Genomic DNA, 23,984 nt, shown 5'->3' on the forward strand with positions numbered 1-23,984 from the left:
CTCGAGTAAATCGTTACATTGTTACCCATTTTTAAAGATTATGGGAAAATAATTTTCAGTACAAAATATTCTTTCCATCTGAAATGTATTTGGTACTTTTGGCATTTACTCATATGAATCTGTTAATATCCCTCAAAAAACAGTCTTTTTAATAGTGTCTTTAACACAACTCATCTAATTTTAAAACTGTTCATACCCATTTTTTCATATGTGTCTATAATAAAAAGTCTATAAAATAAAATAAAGTCAAAATGTTATATATTGGGACAATGTTTCCCAGAAATATTAGATCCACATACAGCTGTTCAGTTTATCATAACTGATATATGTTCTATTTATGTGCACAAATCATATAAATTAAAAATAGACATCTCCTTATTAATTTCTTGGTCATAATGCATTCATATTAAGTAAAAGAGCAATTAAATTCTCGGACAACAATTTCCTTATAGAAATAAACTATAGCTATTAGTGATGGGTGCATTACAAGGCAATATCTTAGTGATGGTCACATCAATGATGGCAATGCTCACCACAGTTTGCATGACTGGGCTTTAAACAAAAGAACTTTGGGTAAAAAAACAAAGTTTAGAAAAGATAGTTGTTGTTGTTGTCATGAGGTTTAATGCCATTTTCCAATACAAGATAGGATATACATGGCAGTTAGCATAATTAGTGGAGGAAGAACCTGGAAAAAAACAAGGGAAGACTTACTGACCCATGGGAAACTACTGGCAAGCTTTCTCACATACCTACACTAGTTAAGCCTGAGACTCAAACCCACACAGACAGAGGTGAGATAACAGTGATCCATAATGGTAAGCATTTTAACCCCCTCGGACACTAAGGACCCTTAAAATGATGGCCAATCAGGGGTCATAGTTCTTCTAAAGGATTACATAGAAAGCTGGAAATGCATTCAAGGTATCATCAACACAAGGGTACATGATCACTTACTAAAATCTAACACTCCAGCTAAAATTATGCTCTGGAAAGCAAAGTTTTAAGAATGGTTGATCAGGGGCCATAACTCTTCTAATTGATAATGTGGACCACTTGAAATTAAACTCATTCAAGAACTCAAAAAGTTGCCAAATTTGGTTGAAATCCAGCAAAGTAAAGGTATGCTGCAGAAACACAAGTCTGAAAGATGGGTAATCATGAGTAACAACTCCCATAAATGAAGTTGTAGAATGACGAAAATCAAGCAAACAAAATCCACTTGAAATCCAACACAACAAAAATGTTATGCTGTTGAAACCAAAGTCATGCAGATTGACAATCAAGGGACATAACTCGTGTAAATGATAATATGGAAGTCAAACTTATTCAAGATCATATCTATATAAAGCTGAATGCTTTTGGTTGAAATCAAGCAAAGTTCTTTAAGTTATCTTGTGGAAACCAAAAGGTCCAAGTAGGACACTAAGCCATCTAATTTCATCTCAGATATCCTTTCACTCTACTGAGAAACATCATATTGCTCAACAAATATTTCAAGGCCAATATCCAGTATGAATGGATGCAAGATTTCATTCCTATTAGCTGTACATTTTAAATTCCATTGTTAATTTTCTTGACCTTTTTCTGCAGTCAGACCATTTGATGCCTGAACACATCTACCAATTGGCAGTCTGTGACTAGGTATGAATTTGTGTTTAATGACAAATCAGTAAAATATTGACGATATGGTGTCAATTACAAGTCCTAAAGATTTAAAAATGAAGAACTGCCAAAAAATACTTTAGGAAAATAAACCCTTTAAAAATTAATGTATATTGCATATACTCACCTATAAGGCAAGCCCAACCGCAAACTGCATAAACCCAGATCTGCCAGCACATAATGCACCAGCAGATCTCAGTCTGTGTAGTTTGTTAGGAGTAATCAGTAGAACAAACAACACAGACCCTGATCTGCAGGTGCATTATTAAATGGCAGATCAGTCTCTTTGTTGTACACAGTTTCACTTGACTTATAAGTGAGTATATACAGTACACACAGTACTACAAGATCAAAGATGAAGCTCAGTGATCTAAAAATCCTGTAAAATGTAAATAAATTAAAATCATTTAAAATGTTGGGTCAACGTTTTTTCTATAAACTTAATTCCCTCAAAAAAGCCCATGATATTTGATATCCTCAGATTGTAAATCGCCATAAACTTTCTCAACTGAATTCACATCATAACCCTTTGAAGGTCAATATGTTTGACAAGAATGTATTCAACTGTCAGTGGAGACTGGCAGAGTATGCACTCTGGTCAAGTTTTACCCTTCAGGAGATATTCATTAGTCAGGTGTCCAATGTGTGACTGGTACACACTACCTCATGTCTGTGTTCCACTTCCAATGATGGGTTTGATGCTACAAAGCTCACATATTTTGCCACAAATACAGAACATACCTATTTATATAATAAGTGAGTATACAGAATCATCAAGTCAGAGCAATTTTTACACGTGCTGTCTGAGCAAATTATGAGTCTGAAAGATATGGGATATTAATGGGTTGTCAAATGGATGGGCTTGTTAGGCTTTCAGGAATCTTAAAAACTGATGAAATTTATTTTTTAAGTGGTTTCAATGTAGTTAAAAGATCTTTAGTAAAAATGGAGGCATTATCTGGTAACTGGCTCAGGATGGTTATGTGGGGTGTTGAAACAGCAGTTCAAAACTTGTCTCCATCTTTTGAACCATTGGTATACAAAAATGTATAGCTGTGACTGGAGGTTCTGATTTCATTGAATCTCTATATAGGATGTATGGTCAAAATCGGAGGCTCTGATCTCACTGAATTGGTATACAGGGATGCATGGCCATGATTGGTGGATCTGATTTCACTGAATCTGGATACAGGATGTATGGTCATGATTGGTGGCTCTGTTTTCTTTGAATATGTACACAGGGATGTATGGCCATGGTTGGTGGCTCTGATTTACTGAATCTGTATTCAGGGACATATGACCATGATTTATGGCTCTGATGTCACTGAATCTGTATACAGGGATGTATGGCCATGATTGGTGGCTGTTTTCTTTGAAGATGTACACAGGGATGTATGGCCATGGTTGGTGGTTCTGATTTATTGAATCTGTATTCAGGGACATATGACCATGATTTGTGGCTCTGTTGTCATTGAATCTGTATACAGGGATGTATGGCCATGATTGGTGGCTCTGTTTTCTTTGAAGATGTACACAGGGATGTATGGCCATGGTTGGTGGTTCTGATTTATTGAATCTGTATTCAGGGACATATGACCATGATTTGTGGCTCTGATGTCATTGAATCTGTATACAGGGATGTATGGCCATGATTGGTGGCTCTGATTTATTAAATCTGTGTTTAGGGACATATGGCCACAATTTGTGGCTCTGGTGTCTTTGAATCTGTATACAGGATGCATGGCTATGAAATGAAGCTCTGATTTAACTGAAAATACATTAAAAAACAAAGTCATTTATCGAGTAAAGTTTGAATTTGCAAGTAATATTTTGGGGAGTTTTAAAGAATCGTGTTGGTTATTTTGGCACATAATTTTTGTGCAGTGCTAGACGCACTTCCAAGAGAAATCTGTGCTTTTCCTACATGAGAATGAATTCATATTTCAAAAGGCAGGATAAAATATGGTTTCTGAGCATTAATGGTTTGATATTTGGGAGTAAAATCTACATCATATGTCATATTAGATGGATTAGAAGATAGTTTGATATTTGGGACTAAAATCTACATCATATGTGGCATTAGATAGATTAGAAGATAGTTTGGTATTTGGGACTAAAATCTACATCATATGTGGTATTGGATTAGAAGATAGTTTGGTATTTGGGACTAAAATCTACATCATATGTGGTATTAGATGGATTAGAAGATAGTTTGGTATTTGGAACTAAAGTCTACAATATATGTGGTATTAGACGGATTAGAAGATAGTCTGGTTGTTGTTGTTGTTGTTGTAGGGTTTAACGCCATTTTTCAGCACACGATAGACTATACAAGGCGGCCAGTATTAACGGTGGAGGAAGAACCCGGGAAAACCCCCGGAAAGAACCACTGACCAACGAGAAGCTACTGGCAGGCTTTCTCACATATCCACATTGGCTGAATCTGAGACTCGAACCCACGCAGAAAGAGGTGAGATGGCAGTGATCCGTAACGGAGAGCACTTTAGACCACTCGCCCCCCATAGTCTGGTATTTGGGACTAAAATCTACATCATATGTGGTATTGGATTAGAAGATAGTTTGGTATTTGGGACTAAAATCTACATCATATTTGGTATTGGATTAGAAGATAGTTTGATATTTGGGACTACAATCTACATCATATGTGGTATTAGATGGATTAGAAGATAGTTTGGTATTTGGGACTAAAATCTACATCATATGTGGTATTAGATGGATTAGAAGATAGTTTGGTATTTGGGACTAAAATCTACATCATATGTGGCATTAGATGGATTAGAAGATAGTTTGGTATTTGGGACTAAAATCTACATCATATGTGGTATTGGATTAGAAGAGAGTCTGGTATTTGGGACTAAAATCTACATCATATGTGGTATTGGATTAGAAGATAGTTTGATATTTGGGACTAAAATCTACATCATATGTGGCATTAGAAGGATTAAAAGATAGTTTGGTATTTGGGACTAAAATCTACATCATATGTGGTATTGGATTAGAAGATAGTCTGGTATTTGGGACTAAAATCTACATCATATGTGGTATTGGATTAGAAGATAGTTTGATATTTGGGACTAAAATCTACATCATATGTGGCATTAGAAGGATTAGAAGATAGTTTGGTATTTGGGACCAAAATCTACATTATATGTGGTATTGGATTAGAAGATAGTTTGATATTTGGGACTAAAATCTACATCATATGTGGCATTAGAAGGATTAGAAGATAGTTTGGTATTTGGGACCAAAATCTACATCATATGTGGTATTGAATTAGAAGATAGTTTGATATTTGGGACTAAAATCTACATCATATGTGGCATTAGAAGGATTAGAAGATAGTTTGGTATTTGGGACTAACATCTACATCATATGTGGTATTGGATTAGAAGATAGTTTGATATTTGGGACTAAAATCTACATCATATGTGGCATTAGAAGGATTAGAAGATAGTTTGGTATTTGGGACTAAAATCTACATCATATGTGGTACTGGATTAGAAGATAGTCTGGTATTTGGGACTAAAATCTACATCATATGTGGCATAAGAAGGATTAGAAGATAGTTTGGTATTTGGGACTAAAATCTACATCATATGTGGCATTAGAAGGATTAGAAGATAGTTTGATATTTGGGACTAAAATCTACATCATATGTGGTATTGGATTAGAAGATAGTTTGATATTTGGGACTAAAATCTACATCATATGTGGCATTAGAAGGATTAGAAGATAGTTTGGTATTTGGGACTAAAATCTACATCATATGTGGTATTGGATTAGAAGACAGTTTGATATTTGGGACTAAAATCTACATCATATGTGGCATTAGAAGGATTAGAAGATAGTTTGGTATTTGGGACCAAAATCTACATCATATGTGGTATTGGATTAGAAGATAGTTTGATATTTGGGACTAAAATCTACATCATATGTGGCATTAGATGGATTAGAAGATAGTTTGGTATTTGGGACTAAAATCTACATCATATGTGGCATTAGATGGATTAGAAGATAGTTTGGTATTTGGGACTAAAATCTACATCATATGTGGCATTAGATAGATTAGAAGATAGTTTGGTATTTGGGACTAAAATCTACATCATATGTGGTATTGGATTAGAAGATAGTTTGGTATTTGGGACTAAAATCTACATCATATGTGGCATTGGACAGATTAGAAGATAGTTTGGTATTTGGGACTAAAATCTACATCATATGTGGCATTGGATGGATTAGAAGATAGTTTGGAAGCATACTGAATAGCCAATTTGTTTGAGATAAAATGAGGATTCATTTGACTCAACATAAGAATATTTTGATGGTGGATTTCTAATTGCTCCAACATAAGGTCTAAGTGCAGGTAAGATTTACAAGCAAATCTGTAAATAATGAAGTAATAGTCAAGTCTAGATCTTAAAAAGGCCTGTATAAGTAAAGCAAGTCATTCCAATCCCAATCTGTGTTTGCCATAATGTGTATTAAATCCATGGCTTTTAACATTTATCCTTGAGGCATCTAAATATGTAGAAGTCAGTAATAAAATAAATTCACAAACTATACCACCAAAATGTCAGAATTACATTTTCCCATGAACCTAAAAAAATTTGATATGGATCCACCCATTTTTTCTAAAATAAAGCTGACAGGATCTGAATTTGTTTAGTGGATACCAGATAAAAAGTCTTTGTTGCCACCACTGATGGCAGGGCAATCAGGGGTAAGGACACCTATGAATGATGCCTTGTAATGCTGGATATTTACTTCATTAATGAATTAAGCTATTATGCAGAAACAGATGACAGAAGAACAAACAATCAGGGGCCATAATTCTTCTGAAAATGAGACTAAACCCATAAAAATCACTTTTAAGTTTATGAGACAATGTTCAACCAAATTGCATCAGAATATGTTAAATGGTTTTTGAGGGTTCCTAAGCTTTGCTTTGTCTATATCTAGGTTCTACATTGACGCAATCATTCTTGATTATTGAACAATGTGTGGTGCTTGGTCAAGAGTACTGGAAATTAGGTATTTGTAGGATGGTTAAGAAGAGTAAAAATAAGAATGGCAGAAATAAGTGAAAGCATGTCTATCTATGTTTTCATCCCTTCAAAATCAGACCAGCTTGGTTACCATGGCAGTAAAACCCTGAAAATCACTAGGTCTAAACTGAAGCTGAGATTATATTAAAAGGTGATGGTGGAAGCTTTTGCTTGTGAGGTAACCAAGTCAGGAGTTTCTGCAACTTTTGCTGGTAATTTATTCCATGTTCCTCTGGTGTACAGAAGTAAGCTGAACTTGAAAAAGTTCAAGAATCTGTTGCTGCTGACATCTGTATGAACTTCTTGGTGTGATTTGTCCTGGTTTGGCAAGAAGATTGGGTCAGATATTTGTCAGCAGGTATGTCCACTTGTATGTTTGCTATCTGGGTCCTGGTTCTCTTGGACTCAAGTGATGATCCAGAATGGTATTAACACTGCTTGTATTTCTGTATCAGTTTGTGGTGTATCTAGCAGCCCTACTGTAAACCATTTCTATTTTGTTTATCAGGTCATTGTTATGTGGGTTCCACACATCTGAGCAGGTTACACAAGAAATATGCTGAACTTTTGACTTTCTCATTTCTGACTCATAGTTTGTTGCACATTAAACTATGGGTATTGTTCCCTTTTTTCAGCATCTTGTGAATGCAGTGTTTCCAGAAAAGATCTTCAAAAAATTCCAGTCCAAGATATTTTACTGCATACTCAGTAGCTAGCTTGTGTCCCTTAAGGGTGTAGTTGGACATGATCAGAGATTTCTTCCTTTGAACTCTAAGCATGCTACATTTTTCTGGGTGGAAGGTTATAACCTAAGTTCTTTCTGAGCAAGCCATTCAAATGAGGTCTTCTTGTAGAATCTTGCCATCATTGGGGCATTGGTTTCCTGGTAGACTATACAATCATCTGTAAATTTCAAATTGTTAGAGTTGATGTTTGAAGGTAGATAACTGCTGAGCACCAGAAGAGGATGGGACCCAAAACAGTTCATTGAGGTACCCTATTCAGAACTGGTGCTGGGTTTGATGTTTCTTTATCTACAATAACCCTCTGGAATCTGTTACAAAATCACTAATCCATTTAAGAGCATTACCCCTAATAACAAAGTGGTCCAACTTACAAAGGAGCCATTCATGTCCAACATTATCAAAAGCAAAACTATAAAATCAAAGACTGCAAGGTCATTCTATTTTCCTCTGTCAAAGGATTCAGCAAGCTCATCCACATGAGTTAAGAGTTATGTTACACTGCTTCATTTGGCATGGAAACCATGATGACACTGTTAAGATGATGAAGAGATCCAGATGCTAACTATGATTTGCAAGAAGACAGCTTGATAGTTGCTGGCCTTGAATCTTTCTCCATTTTTTAAGATAGTCAAGACATTTGCTCCTGTCCACACATTAGGGATTGAGCCTGTTGAGAGGCACTTCTAGTAAATATTACTCAAATGTGTTGCAAACTCATCCGCTATATCTTTCAGGATCCTTGCTGGAATTATGTCTGGTCCAGTGGCCTTTTGTGTGGTAATCATTCACACTTGGATGCCAGGCACAGATGGGTAAGGCTCTTCATGCAACTCTTGTTGTCTTGTGTAGACAGTCTGGTATTGTCTATTCCATATACCTGGCCTTACTGGATACCTCTGACTATAGTTTCCCATGTTCCTTAAGGGGAGCCACACCATAGCTGTATCTCCATGAAGACTTAATGTAGTTCCAAAATCTTTTCTGCTAGTGAGGTTATTGATTTTGATCACAATTTGTTTATAACTTCTATAAGGTTTTCAGTATATCACTGGTAGGCCTGCCTTCTAAGCATGGACCTAGATGTATTACCGAGACAAAACCCATTCAAGTCACATACAAGTCTGTGAAGAAATGTATACACCAAATTGCATCAGAACATATTAAATAGGACTGGAGACATGTTGGATACAATGATCTGCTGTATTGGAATTTAAAACTGATCAAAAAATGGGGAATAATTCTGTCAAACTATGACCTGAAATAAACTTGAATAATCTTAGGTGTCTCAGTAGTATATCTAACTTGAATAATTTATAGGTGTCTCAGTAGTATATCTAACTTGAATAATTTTAGGTGTTTCAGTAGTATATCTAAATTGATTAATCTACAATGAACACACATGATCAATATTTCCATCTGGCAAATACAAAAAAAAAATTAAATGTAACAAGTGCCATGGACTAATACCATGTAGTTATTACAAGAAAATAGTCATGATGAATGAAATAAGCAAATATTTTACTGGAATTTTGCTACATTGGAGTTCCTTAATAATTGATTTTACTGCATTTACAAATCTTGAAGTTTTTAAAATGTTTAAAAATCATTATCAACAATTCATAATTCTTACATGACTGTGATAGCTCTGGTTGCTTTAAATATAACTGTAGCAGTTCTGGCTGCTTTAAACATGACTGTAGCAGTTCTGGCTGATTTAAACATGACTGTAGCAGTTCTGGCTGCTTTAAACATGACTGTAGCAGTTCTGGCTGCTTTAAACATGATTGTAACAGTTCTGGCTGCTTTAAACATGATTGTAGCAGTTCTGGCTGCTTTAAACATGACTGTAGCAGTCCTGGCTGCTTTAAACATGACTGTAGCAATTCTGGTTGCTTTAAATATGAATGTAGCAGTTCTGGCTGCTTTAAACATGACTGTAGCAGTTCTGGCTGCTTTAAACATGACTAGCAGTCCTCGCTGCTGTAAACATGACTGTAGCAGTCCTGTCTGCTTTAAACATGACTGTAGCAGTCCTGTCTGCTTTAAACATGACTGTAGCAGTCCCTGCTGCTTTAAACATGACTGTAGTAGTCCTGGCTGCTTTAAACATGATTGTAGTAGTCCTGGCTGCTTTAAATATGACTGTAGCAGTTCTGTCTGCTTTAAACATGACAGTAGCAGTCCTGACTGCTTTAAACATGACTGTAGCAGTCCTTGCTGATTTAAACATTTCTGTAGCAGTCCTGTCTGCTTTAAACATGCCTGTAGCAGTCTTTGCTGATTTAAACATGACCGTAGTAGTTGGCTGCTTTAAACATGACAGTAGTAATCCTGGCTGCTTTAAACATGACTGTGGCAGTTCTGGCTGCTTTAAACATGACTGTAGCAGTTCTGGCTGATTTAAACATGACAGTAGCAGTCCTGACTGCTTTTAACATGACTGTAGCAGTTCTGGCTGCTTTAAACATGACTAGCAGTTATGGCTGCTTTAAACATGACTGTAGCAGTTCTGACTGCTTTAAACATGACTGTAGCAGTTATGGCTGCTTTAAACATGACTGTAGCAGTTATGGCTGCTTTAAACATGACTGTAGCAATTATGTCTGCATTAAACATCACTGTAGCAATCCTGGCTGATTTAATCATGACTGTAGCAGTTCTGGCTGCTTTAAACATGACTAGCAGTCCTGGCTGCTTTAAACATGACCGTAGTAGTCCTGACTGCTTTAAACATGATTGTAGTAGTCCTGGCTGCTTTAAATATGACTGTAGCAGTTCTGTCTGCTTTAAACATGACAGTAGCAGTCCTGACTGCTTTAAACATGACTGTAGCAGTTCTGGCTGATTTAAACATTTCTGTAGCAGTCCTGTCTGCTTTAAACATGCCTGTAGCAGTCTTTGCTGATTTAAACAAGACTGTAGTAGTTGGCTGTTTTAAACATGACAGTAGTAATCCTGGCTGCTTTAAACATGACTGTGGCAGTTCTGGCTGCTTTAAACATGACTGTAGCAGTTCTGGCTGATTTAAACATGACAGTAGCAGTCCTGACTGCTTTTAACATGATTGTAGCAGTTCTGGCTGCTTTAAACATGACTAGCAGTTATGGCTGCTTTAAACATGACTGTAGCAGTTCTGACTGCTTTAAACATGACTGTAGCAGTTATGGCTGCTTTAAACATGACTGTAGCAGTTATGGCTGCTTTAAACATGACTGTAGCAATTATGTCTGCATTAAACATCACTGTAGCAATCCTGGCTGATTTAAACATGACTGTAGCAGTTCTGGTTGCTTTAAATATGACTGTAGCAGTTCTGGCTGCTTTAAACATGACTGTAGCAGTTCTGGCTGCTTTAAACATGACCAGCAGTCCTGGCTGCTTTAAACATGACTGTAGCAGTCCTGTCTGCTTTAAACATGACTGTAGCAGTCCTTGCTGCTTTAAACATGACCGTAGTAGCCCTGACTGCTTTAAACATGACTGTAGTAGTCCTGACTGCTTTAAACATGACTGTAGCAGTCCTTACTGATTTAAACAATACTGTAGCAGTCCTGTCTGCTTTAAACATGCCTGTAGCAGTCTTTGCTGATTTAAACATGACTGTAGCAGTTGGCTGCTTTAAATATGACCATAGTAATCCTGGTTGCTTTAAACATGACTGTAGCAGTTTTGGCTGCTTTAAACATGACTGTAGCAGTTATGTCTGCTTTAAACATGACAGTAGCAGTTCTGACTGCTTTTAACATCATTGTAGTAGTTCTGGCTGCTTTAAACATGACTAGCAGTTCTGGCTGCTTTAAACATGACTGTAGCAGTTCTGGCTGCTTTAAACATGACGGTAGCAGTTCTGGGTGCTTTAAACATGACTGTAGCTATTCTGTCTGCTTTAAACATGACTGTAACAGTCCTGGCTGATTTAAACATGACTGTAGCAATTCTCTCTGCTTTAAACATAACTGTAGCAGTCCTGGCTGATTTAAATGACTGTAGCAGTCATGGCTGATTTAAACATGACTGTAGCAGTCCTGGGTGGTTTCAGCTGTAGTTGTATATTGACGTTTCACATGCTGTTTGAGTGCAGGTTTAATTCATGTTTTAAAAAAAACATTTGATGGAGACCTCTCAGGATCAAACTATTTCCTCATGCTCCAACCAATTCTTGCACACAACAAATACTGAATTAACCCATTAGTCAAAGTCTGTATACAATTTTGACATTTAATTTTACTGTTCATGAAAGATCTGGAAATCACAATGAAACTTTTGAAGTAGAAATATTGGCAATACAGGTTTATAAGAATCAAGTATTTAATCAAAATCGCTGAAAATATGCATGCATGACAAAGATAAAATATTTGAACACCTTACCTTTGTCATGGAGTCCATCACTTGCTGACTTGGCTGCAACTGTTTCCATGGCAATGTACAAAACTGAGTATTGTACAAAGATATCACATGATTGGGAGCTGCTTCATCTGATAAGGTATTTGCAAAGTACATCCACAGCAATGACAGAAAATCCATGTACACTTTTTGTCGAAAAGCTGCAACCAAAGGACATTGATTCATGAATACATGATAACCCAATGCAGAAATGATGAATATTAGTGCAAGAAAAACATTAAAACAATTTGAAGAGTGCCATATGTGTATGATGTTAAGTCTTTGCCAGCATTTGTGTGTGTGTGTGATTTGGATTTTTAATGTAGCTTTAATAATTTTTCAGTCATATCACTATGATGTCTGCAGTGTGACAGTTTATAGTGATGTCTAGTACTGGGGCAGCATGCCACAGACATGTAGCATGATGTCCAACCAAGTCACATTATCCTGACACCAAGCTGACCAGTCCTAACACTAACCTCTTAATGCTGAGCGCCAAGCGAGGCAGCTGTTAGTACCATTTTTGTAAGTCTTTGGTATGACTTGGCCAGGGATCGAACCCACAACCTCCCGCATCCAAGGTGGACACTAACCATTAGGCCACCGGAGCGGTGCCAGAATTTGTATGTGATTTAATATTTGTATTACCTTAAATCAGATATGCACTAACAATAATCTGTACCAAAAAGGTCCATAAAGTTTCAAAACACTAATTAAGTCATTTAACAGTATCACTTGGCACCCATAAACTCAAAAAACACTGATCAGGTAACTGCATCTGTATATACATGTATCTAAGTTGAAGACAGTACCAGAACATAGAACCAGAGTTCTTTGAAGTTAAATCTACCTAGTCATGAATTTAACTGGCATCCAACTATAACAATACTGCATGCAACAATACACATCTTGTGATCTAACACAGCCCCTTACATAATTTACACTATAACTCATGTTCTATATTTTTGTAATATTTGCCTTTATTATTGATATATATAAAAAATTAGGATATTTTACCTTGTGTTTTTTCATGTGCATATCTAATGACCTCTGTCATGGCCATCACCATTTGGACAGCCACTGGTTTGTCTGACTCTATCCAGGGGAAGGTCATTCCATCAGGACCATTCACAGGCTGAACCCAGGGCTGGAAAGCCTCAATTATTTGGAGCCAGATTGATTCAAAGCCCTGTGTAGCAACTATATCTGGCAAATTGGGCAATATCTTGTCTATGAAGCACTTCAGAAAATCCCTAAGAAGTTTACTAATGTATGGGACATACTTTGTCCATGATGGATACAGACCAAAGGACAGACAGTTTTTGTTGGATAAACGAAGTTTGGAAAAGTATCCACCAAACCATTTAAGAATGTACACAACCTGAAAAGTTTTAAAAAATTCATTTTAATGATCTTAATAATGCAGTGAATTCCTTAAGTTCTGATTCTATGGCAGATCTTTTGGAGATGTCATTAAGTCACACGTACATGCATCATATGCCCTGTGCTCATTCAAGATCCATTATTTTTCCCACTGAATACTTACAATGCACACATAAATGGACAAATTCTAGTTTGAATGGACATATATTTTCCATGATAAATTGCATAATTAGTTCTCAGACGCCAGCTGAACTTAACCTTATTCAGTGTAAGGCCATATCCCAATGGCATTTCCTCTATGACTGGTTGTTGAAGGAAAATGAAATTCCACCAGTTCTGAAGAAGCTTTCATTGATAATAAATAATGCAAAAATGAGCTCCATAGCAAAAGTATTCATCATTCACCTGTTGTGTGATGAGAAAATGATCTAGACCACAGTAGTGCATTATAACAAAAATGAACAAAATCAATCCTGGGAAAGACCCAAAATGTTGTTGCATACTGAATTATATTGATATTACTTGTACAATTCAGAAGGCATATAGCTCAGCCAAACCAGGATCATCTAACATATATATTCACTTATAAGTTGGGTCAAACAACATAGACCCTTGTCTGCCATCACATAATATCTCAGCAGATCAGGGTCTATGATGTTTGTTCTTCTGACTAATCCTACCAAACTGCATAGAGCAAGATCTGCTATAGGATCACAGATCTGGGTGTAAGGAATCTGAAGTTGGCTCTAACTTATAAGCAAGAATACAGAGTAGTTCCAATGCCAAATTTCAGCCTGACAAACCTAGTCTCCAAAACTGTTATGGATCTAGATTACCTGGAAATGGATTCATTCACATTTGCAAAAATAACAATTTATTAGAGTCAAATTTAACTGATGGATCTGGACTGCATACACTAAATGCTAATTCTATCTCTTATATTCTGGAAATTTGTGACATGCATTAATCGTTCATAATATGTCTGTAACAAAATTTGTATAACAAATAATTTGTTTCTTAAATTCAGATTCTTCCTTATTTTGTTAAGATTAAGGAAGCTAAGGAATTCATGTGTAGCCAACAATCAAATGAAAAACTAACCAAAATGTCTTTTAAAAGTACAAATGATGCTGCATAAAAAATTAATTATTACTTAAGAGATAATTTATGAAAAACTAAAGGACCCGATATTCCAAAGGACTCTAATGTGTCTAAGTGATAGTCAATATTAAATTCATGTGCCAAAACATCACACAGAAGTATCATGTGCCTAGAAAAAATATATTTACACTGGTTTTTAATGTCTCTCACCCATCAATGACTATTGGGTACCAACAAAAATGTTCAAGACTAATTTCAACAGCATTATGTCCCATGATCATTTTAATCAAATATGGAAATACTTACATTTGACACATTTTTAAATTATAAACTATGTGCAGTAACTGACATCGTTCGAAAAATATTTTACAAATATGTTTGAATATTGTTATGAAATTTAACTGCACTCTTAGAAATGGACCAAATTAACCAAACAAACTGGTAGTTTTGCATTAGAATTTATTATGGAATGAAAATAATGGAAGAGAATGCACAGCTTTGTTTACTTTTCAGTAAGGTTGTGAGTAAATTCATTAAAACTGTAATCTTTGACAGTCTTGTTGGATATTTATTATTTTTTCTTTTCACCATATTTTATACAATTAAATAAAGGAATTAAAGCTAATATTTTAGGCCAAAAAACTGAACTGAAAGCAAGTTTTAAAAAAAGTATGTTTCTTTAGTTTACTTAATTTATTTTTACTTTCAACATAACTTTTTACATTTGAAAATTTTAAATAAAAGATATATGACTTGGAAGAAAATTGTATGCTTTTTATAAACTGATTAAAATTTTGAAAAAATTATTTGAAAAACTTGTCCTGCAAAAAATAATTGACCAATAATCCTGCAGTCACTCATGTTGATACACCAATGACTGAACAAATGTCCAGTTCTACACAAGTGCCTGTCTGACTGGGTTTCAGTACGACAGGGGTTAAGCCCCAAAAATGATCATTTACCATGCAGTGTTGTTTTCTCTGCAAGTAAAGCAATGTCTACATTTCCAGAATTATAACTTTTATGGACCAAATGTGCATGTAAATTAAAAAGAGTTGGAAAATTCACATGAATTAAGGCAGAGTACAGTGAATTTATTATTGTTAAAACAATCAGTAGCCACCTGTTGTACAAACAAGGGAATGTGAAAAATGTTGACTTTGTCACTGTGGTACTGACCAGAAGAACTGGCATAGTACCTTAAGGGTATTGTACTATTGTGCTTACCAAACGTTGTACACATCTGTAAGATATTTTACTTTACATAATTTAAAGCTGACATGTTACACAGTGTCCTAAAGTTGTCAATGAGTACCAGCATATCAGGGATATTTAAATCACTGTATGTGCCAGATATGTCCAACAGATCAAAGGTTTTGACCAGTACATACTCCGGACAACTGTGAAATGGTCATAGGAATTCTCAAATACCATCATATCTACTTGTCTGTGATTTGTTTATTTATTAAACTGCCAAATAAACATCGTAATGAAGTAAAATTCAATGGTGACTGGGTCTAGTTTAGAGAAAGTATCTTTGTCAGCCAATAAAAAGATGTTGCCAACTAAGCTTAATTCAAAGGTGATTGGGTCTAGTTTACACGCTGTTTCTTGTATCATCAATAGAGGTGTTCCTGACTAAGCTTGTTTGGTTTTATATTTTCCAAGTTGTTTAAACATTCCATAGCCATGATACACAAAAGAGGTACAAAACATTTCCTCCTGGACTTGATAAAATGTAATACAATACTGATGATGTTTTATAAATAATTAGTTTGGAAGGAAACCAGTTAATCATGGAAGGATAATAATAAAATTAAAGCAGCAAAAGACAAACTTTCAGCTACATTTAGTAATTCGGTACATCAATGTTTCTTGGGTTTTTGTCACAAATTGCCATCTCTGCTTTGAATGATTTTAAATAAAGTTTCCCAAATATTTGGCAGCCACATTAATTTTTGGGATACAATGTCTGGCAAGGGCCAAGAGAATTTCAGGATCTCTGTAGCATGAGTTAGAAGATGCATGCTAAAGCTTGTGATGTTTTTGAAACTGTCAATGTTAATGAAACTTTGTAAAAACTTCAAATTTTCTGGCACCCCCAAAACATTTAATGTTAAATTTACAAAAAATGCACATCTACTTTTATTTCTTTCTTTGCCTATTTTGGAATCTAGATAAAAGAAACAAAACAAATTATAGATTTGTCTTTGCAAAACGTGTATAGCCTTCATTGCAAATAAAGGAGACCTAAAAACTAACAACTAATACAAAATATAGACAAATCTCAATTACTGCTGTAAAGACAAGACTATTTAACCAAAAATGAATATCCCCTGCCTCACATGATTATTGATTAACTGTACCATCAAGGTTTGTGTTTAAAAAAGTACAAGTCCAAAAGGTTAAAAAATGTGTAAAATATTGATAAATTGCTGTAATAAACCAAATATCTAACTAGTTCACCTACATGTAAATATGAATAATCCTATAAATTTCGTTTTTTTCTTTCCTGAAAGTGATTTTGTTTAATTGTATTACCAAAAATTTAGCCCCAAAAGTCTAAGTAAATAAAAGTTTTTAATGGCCTGAAAATCTAATTAAGTCATCACTGCTCAAGACCATGATAAAGTGTAAAACAGTAAAACATTTTATGTCTTTCAGTCCAATAATCAGGTTAAAATGGTTTTGGGATGGACAAAAATGGATTTATAGAAAAATAGACATAAAGAGGTATGGACAAACAGCAGACAAGCAATATCCCCCTTTCTACTATCATAACAGGGGCATAAACAAGCTTCTAAATTTTCTCTCTTACCTCTTCAGTAGAAAGCCTGGTGTGAATATTCCTACATTCAGAGCTAAGTGCCCCAGAATCTACATGTGGAGATGTCTCGACATCCTCAGACTGAAAACACTGATTGTGCAATGCCTCCCAACATTTCAAATGCAGCTTTTGTAATGAGGATCCTTTGTATATAAAAAAACACAATTAAAATATGAAATATAATTAACACCTGGTAAACAAAAAAGTATTAAAATATAAAAAAATAGGAATTAAATTTTTACAAATTGGATAGCTGTTTTTCATTTGTCATATACACCTTATTTTACAGTTCTTAACATATCAATTCTCTCTGGCCTAAAATGTATATATTCCCATAGTTTTATAGTCTTTTCCTTCTCAACTTTTTACCTTTCAATTTAGCATAGAATATAATCTCTTTGAAACTTAAACAATTGTACATCAATTGCAAAGACAAAATAGAACTGATAAAACAATACATCTTTCCCTCAATAAAGCTACCCCTTTTTATAATACAATTCCAGATATAACTTGGTACCACTACAGACTTCATGACCAAAATCATACCAATGCATAACATAATGGGCTGAAAGAAAACAATGTGAAGCTTAGTGTTATATCTTTATTTCCATTTTAAAACACCATTATTTTTTTTAAAAATTATAATTCCTGCTATAAAGCTGGTCAGTATATAAAGTTTCTCTCAATATATTGGAATTCAGAACATTCCATTTTTCTCACGATAATACAGCTCAGTCAATAATGCAGTTGGTGGTTATGGACCCTGAATATTGTGTTATTATAAGGAAAGCTTATAAGGTGATAGTTCGGGCCGATAACTGCTGATATAGTTATGTACTGAAAAGCCATAAAGTGAGTATGATCAAAAATGGGATGTTTGTCTGTTCCAGTGGGTATATAAAGATAAACTGCAAAGCTTCCAGCTGTATTATTTGAATTCATGCTGTCATACATTTGACAAACCATATGAGTAACATTAAAACCATGATATAAAACCTGTATTTCATAAAATTTATATTTGTCAATGTGTACTTCTATTCTTCCATTGTCATCAACCTAAAGTGATTTAAAATAATAACAATATCTCAGTTACTTGGATCAAATTCCAACTGCGGTTGAGGCAAATGTTTCATGACACTAAGAACAAGATTGGTCTTGGAATTAAGGACTCAAAAGAACATATTTACTGCTTCTAAACACCTTTTGCAATGAAATAAATGAATATTTAATAATTAAGTAGGAAAAGTGCAATGAGGAATGTGTATTATTTTTTCAATTAATTATCCTTTTCTGGTGCTGATTAACAATAGACTGATGTCTTTCTGTCTGCAGCACATACTTAACAATTCTAACACACAAAATAAACAAAATTACAAACTTACATGCATATATATACTTCATTTTATACCAATGATGCAAAAAACAAGGAAATTTGTTCAGAAAAACTACTAATCTAGATAGAACAAGAGACCCAAGTGGACCTGAGATTGCTAACCTTGTGATATCTGTCTAATACCAAAGTCACTCAATATATCTGGATCAATGGGATGCTGTAGAGTGTTTTTTAAATACTGCTGATTGTTCAAAAATCAACTGTTTCAAGGTTTCTACAAATTTTATATACTTTTATCACTACTTGATGGCACATAAAAATCATGTCAAATACTGAAATGATGCTATGCCAAAATGTTTCTTGTCCAAGTTTGCAGAATTCAGTTAAGCATATATGTTGATAAAGTTCCATTCTAATTTTAGTTATGGCCTATCTATTTACTGAAGGATCAGTAGAATTTCTATATAAATCCAAAATACTTCAAACAAAAACACCTTTTCAAAATCGGGTCAAATTCTGTTCGTGGCATTTTAGAAGAAATTATTAGAAGTATTTCTAATTTTAGAAGCAATAACCATCTTTGTTAGTGGTATGGCATCATTTTTTGTACAAACTTAAAAGCACTCCATACCAATTGAAAATACTTTCTGTCACATGTAGTCAAATTATTTGAATGGTTTTTGTGAAGTCATTGTAGGGATTTTCTACTTTTAGTAACAATGGCTATATTTAATAGTAAATTGGAATCATCTGTGTAAATTTGAAAGACAATCATGATAGATTGCTTGTTGTTTGTCAAAACAGACAAATTCTTATGAGCAGTTTCTGAGAAGTCAATCAAAGCTGTAAAAAAATTAGTCATGGTGGTCATACTTGTATTGTCATTTGTAAAGATTTGAAAGGCCATTATTTCAGGATGCTTTCAGTAAAATTTGGTCAAATTTTGTTGAGTGAATTTTTTCTTATAAAGAAGTTATTTAAAGATTGTTCTTTTATTTTAGAAATAGTGAATATATCAGATGAATGATTGGCATCAATGTATAAATCTGAAAGCCATCTGTGTCAGGATATTTTATTTAAAATACTGTCAAATTCTGCTGAGGGGCTTTTGAGAAGGAGTTATATTAATGTCTTCCGGTCTAATACATGTGCCATATCACATCTATACCACTAGTCTAATATGTATGCCTGCCATATCACATATATACCACTAGTCTAATAAGAATGCCATATCACATTTATACCACTAGTACCTAATAAGAATGTTAAATCACACTGAAACCACTAGTCTAATATGTATGCCATATCACATCTACACCACTAGTCTATTATGTATGCCATACCACATCTACATCACTAGTCTAATAAATATACCATAACACATCTACACCACTAGTCTAATATGTTTGCCATATCACATCTACTCCACTAGTCTAATACACATACCATATCACATCATCACCACTAGTCTAATACATGTGCCATATCACATCTACACCACAATTCTAATATGTATGCCATATCTCACTGACACCACTAGTCTAATGTGCATGCCATATGACACTGACACCATTAGGATAATATGTGTACCAAGTTTTAAAGTGATATCTTGAACCATTCTAAATTTACACCCAGAAACAAAAAAATGTGGCTAATGGATGTCCAGGTTAACAAACTGAATGAAAACATATAAAAAACGCTGAAAATGAAACATTGTGAATAGAGAAAGGCACATATTTAATATTACTTTAATAAATGCACCAAATTTATCAGATAGACCCTAACTGGTACAAAAGTATTGGCCTATTAAAAAATGCAGATAATGGATGGATGGATGGACAGACAAATAAATAAAACATTTTTAAAAAATGAATTGTGAACAACTGAGTCTTATCTGGACACCTGGTGTAAAATGTATGCCATGTTTCCTGGAGACATCTTTAACAGTTCTGAAGTTATGATTCAGAAATGAAAGTGTGATCAATGGATGGTTGGATGATCAGACAGATGGAACACATTTCAATTCCAATGTAAATAGACAGTTTTTCTCCTTGCACACCTAGAATCCATATTTTCATAAACTTTATCAGAAAATGTTCTTCCTTTTCTATACAATGTTCTGGGTAAGTAACAAATTTCATTTGCCCAGGGCTGAGAACAGCATATTTGTCTACCACCGACATTGCATACCATGACAGCTTCAGTAGGTGGGGGATAAACACTTTTAAGCACACTATGAAAAACACTGGCAAAATATGACATATCTTAGAGCTTCAAATCCCTGAATTATATACGTTAATATCTTTTCTATGTTAATTAAATAGACTGTAATTACCTTGTAGAATTAATCCTATAACATCATTCAGGTAGGCAGGAAAATTGTGTCTCAGCAAGATCTTTTCATGACCCAAGTAAATCTGTAAGAACACACTTTTCTCACTGACTTTATTAAAACAGTTAGCTTGTACACATTCTTTATATCTAATTTAGCATAAACATACAATGGGATAGGGCACAAGTTCTAATAATTTAATTAACTCTCTCCGCATAAGATACAAATATTTCAATATATTACCATGGCATTGGGCACAAGTTCTTACAACTTAATTATCCCTCTCCCTATAAGATACAAATATTTCAATATATTACAATGGAATTGGACACAAGTTCTGACAACTTAATTGCCCTCTCCATACAAGATACAAATATTTCAATATATTTCAATGGAATTGGACACAAGTTCTGACAACTTAATTGCCCTCTCCATATAAGATACAAATATTTCAGTATATTACAATGGAATTGGACACAAGTTCTGACAACTTAATTAGCCCTCTCCCTATAAGATACAAATATTTCAATATATTACAATGGAATTGGACACAAGTTCTAACAACTTAATTAGCCCTGTCCCTATAAGATACAAATATTTCAATATATTACAATGGAATTGGACACAAGTTCTAACAACTTAATTAGCCCTCTCCCTGTAAGATACAAATATTTCAATATATTACAATGGAATTGGACACAAGTTCTAACAACTTAATTAGCCCTCTCCCTGTAAGATACAAATATTTCAATATATTACAATGGAATTGGACAAAAGTTCTGACAACTTAATTGCCCTCTCCATATAAGATACAAATATTTCAATATATTACAATGGAATTGGACACAAGTTCTGACAACTTTATTGCCCTCTCCATACAAGATACAAATATTTCAATATATTACAATGGAATTGGACACAAGTTCTGACAACTTAATTGCCCTCTCCATATAAGATACAAATATTTCAATATGTTACAATGGAATTGGACACAAGTTCTAACAACTTAATTAGCTCTCTCCCTATAAGATACAAATATTTCAATATATTACAATGGAATTGGACACAAGTTCTAACAACTTAATTAGCCCTCTCCCTGTAAGATACAAATATTTCAATATATTACAATGGAATTGGACACAAGATCTAACAACTTAATTAGCCCTCTCCCTGTAAGATACAAATATTTCAATATATTACAACATGAAAACAGTGCAAAAAACTAGTAGTGAAAAGTAATTAAACTTTTCATTGGCATCACTAATACCCCATATCTAAGTTGGAAATGGCACTGAGAATAACTTTCATCAAATCTAATCATTTAATTAAACTGACAGACATTACCTTGTGGAATCATAATTATATTATAATATTTGTAATATCTGTATCTCTTATCACAGTGCACAGAGGGAATTTTCTTCATTAACAATTTCAAGTGGAGTGTAAATCTTATTTACAGATTTTAAGAAGGACTTCAGATTTGTGATGATTTATCATCCAGCTGCAAGTGCTGAAACAGGGACAGTGCTTCACAGATTTTTTGAGACATACTGTACATTTGGTAGAAACAAATATGAACAATTTCCATAGAAATCATTTTAAAGTGAATGTATGCCAGTTCAAGACCTTACCCCCAAAACCAGCTGATCTTGTTCTTTTGGTGTCATTCCAAAATGAGTTAAAGCTTTTCCAAGGATCTCAACAAACTGTCTTACTTCATTTAATGCAGGCTTGTAAGTGGTCAGCCAATTAGCCAGGTCAAACTGGAAAGATATTATACATTTAATATATATTCAGTTAACATAACTATGCAGATAGTAATGCATTAATAATAATGAAATGTGAATGTAATCATAATAATGAAATGCCAATTCATTTATAATAATGAAATGCCAATACATTAATAATAATGAAATGCCAATGCTTTAATAATAATGAAATGCCAAATAAAAATAATGAAATGGCACAGCATTAATAATAATGAAAGGACACTACATTAATAATAACGAAACACCAAATAATTAACAATAATAAATTGGCACTGCATTAATAATAATGAAATGCCAATGTATAATAATAATGAAATGCCAAATAATTAATAATGAAATGCAAATGCAATATTATTAAAAAAATGGCACTGCATTAATAATAATGAAATGACAATACACTAATAATAATGAAATGCCAAATAATTAATAATGAAATGCTAATGCATTAATATTAATGAAATGCCAGTGCATTAATAATAATGAAATGCCAAAAAATTCATAATAATGAAATGGCACAGCATTAATAATAATGAAATGACAAAGAATTAATAATAACAAAATGCCAGTGCATTATTAATAATGAAATGCCAAAAATTTAATATTAATACCTACGCAACATATACCTATTAAAAACTGTGCAGCTATAAACCTACTTTTTTTTAATAACCTGAAATTTAGCACTCTATGAAAACAACAATCCTTCAACAAAGTAGCACAAAAAGCAAAAGTCTCTCAAAGAAACTGATGCTTTACTTGCCAATTTTTTTTCCCATGAATCCCTGATTAAGTCTACTTCTTCTGTCTTGTAATTCTTTTCATCTGTCAAGTACTGAAACCATCTCTGATATGAATAAGATCAACAGGTTCACAAGATACCATTATGCACAGTGCAAAATACTTTGTCATGGTTTTTTACTGTAGAACCTGATATCATTATTTAACTGGCATTATTCAAGGTATTCTTCACACATATCCATAATCAGGTTTGTTTACAAATGTGTTCATACTGTGTTGTGCTATAAGTGAGTAAAATAAGAGATCCAAATGAGCATGAGATTGTTCACTTGGCTGACATTTGCCTAAATAGCCAGATGCAACAGCAGATGGTTGAAAGTTCCAAATCAGTACCATGCTTTCTGTGGAACTTTTCTTCAATGCCTTTTTATCAAATATGTTATGAAAAAGTTTTTTTGCAAAAATTTCTCTATTTTTTCCTTAAAACTTTCATCGATACCTGAAATGATAGCAGTATCATTTGTCCAATATTGAAAGGCCTTCATACCAGAATGCTTCCATCAAAGTTCTGTTCAATGGCATTATTTTGTAATATTGTTCCTTAAATATTTTCTATTTTAGTAACAGTGTTCATATTTTGGTGG

The 23,984-nt window shown here is 34.0% G+C and overlaps 1 protein-coding gene across 3 annotated transcripts in view; it reads right to left on the reverse strand.

Moving 5' to 3' along the window:
- Nucleotides 1–23,984, reverse strand: part of LOC149796144 (ectopic P granules protein 5 homolog) — a 262,648-nt gene that overhangs the window by 31,310 nt on the left and 207,354 nt on the right. For all 3 annotated transcript variants that reach the window (XM_089966059.1, XM_089966057.1, XM_089966058.1), the window contains 5 exons: nucleotides 22,468–22,599; nucleotides 20,840–20,921; nucleotides 17,163–17,314; nucleotides 12,878–13,241; nucleotides 11,846–12,021 (listed from right to left, as the gene is read on the reverse strand). In XM_089966059.1, the coding sequence (XP_089822185.1) occupies nucleotides 11,846–12,021; nucleotides 12,878–13,241; nucleotides 17,163–17,314; nucleotides 20,840–20,921; nucleotides 22,468–22,599 (906 nt within the window). The remainder of the gene's footprint in view (nucleotides 1–11,845; nucleotides 12,022–12,877; nucleotides 13,242–17,162; nucleotides 17,315–20,839; nucleotides 20,922–22,467; nucleotides 22,600–23,984) is intronic.

The sequence above is a fragment of the Sinohyriopsis cumingii genome, chromosome 7 (genome assembly GCF_028554795.1).
Source record: "Sinohyriopsis cumingii isolate HCF-2022 chromosome 7, ASM2855479v2, whole genome shotgun sequence".
NCBI lineage: Eukaryota > Metazoa > Mollusca > Bivalvia > Unionida > Unionidae > Sinohyriopsis > Sinohyriopsis cumingii.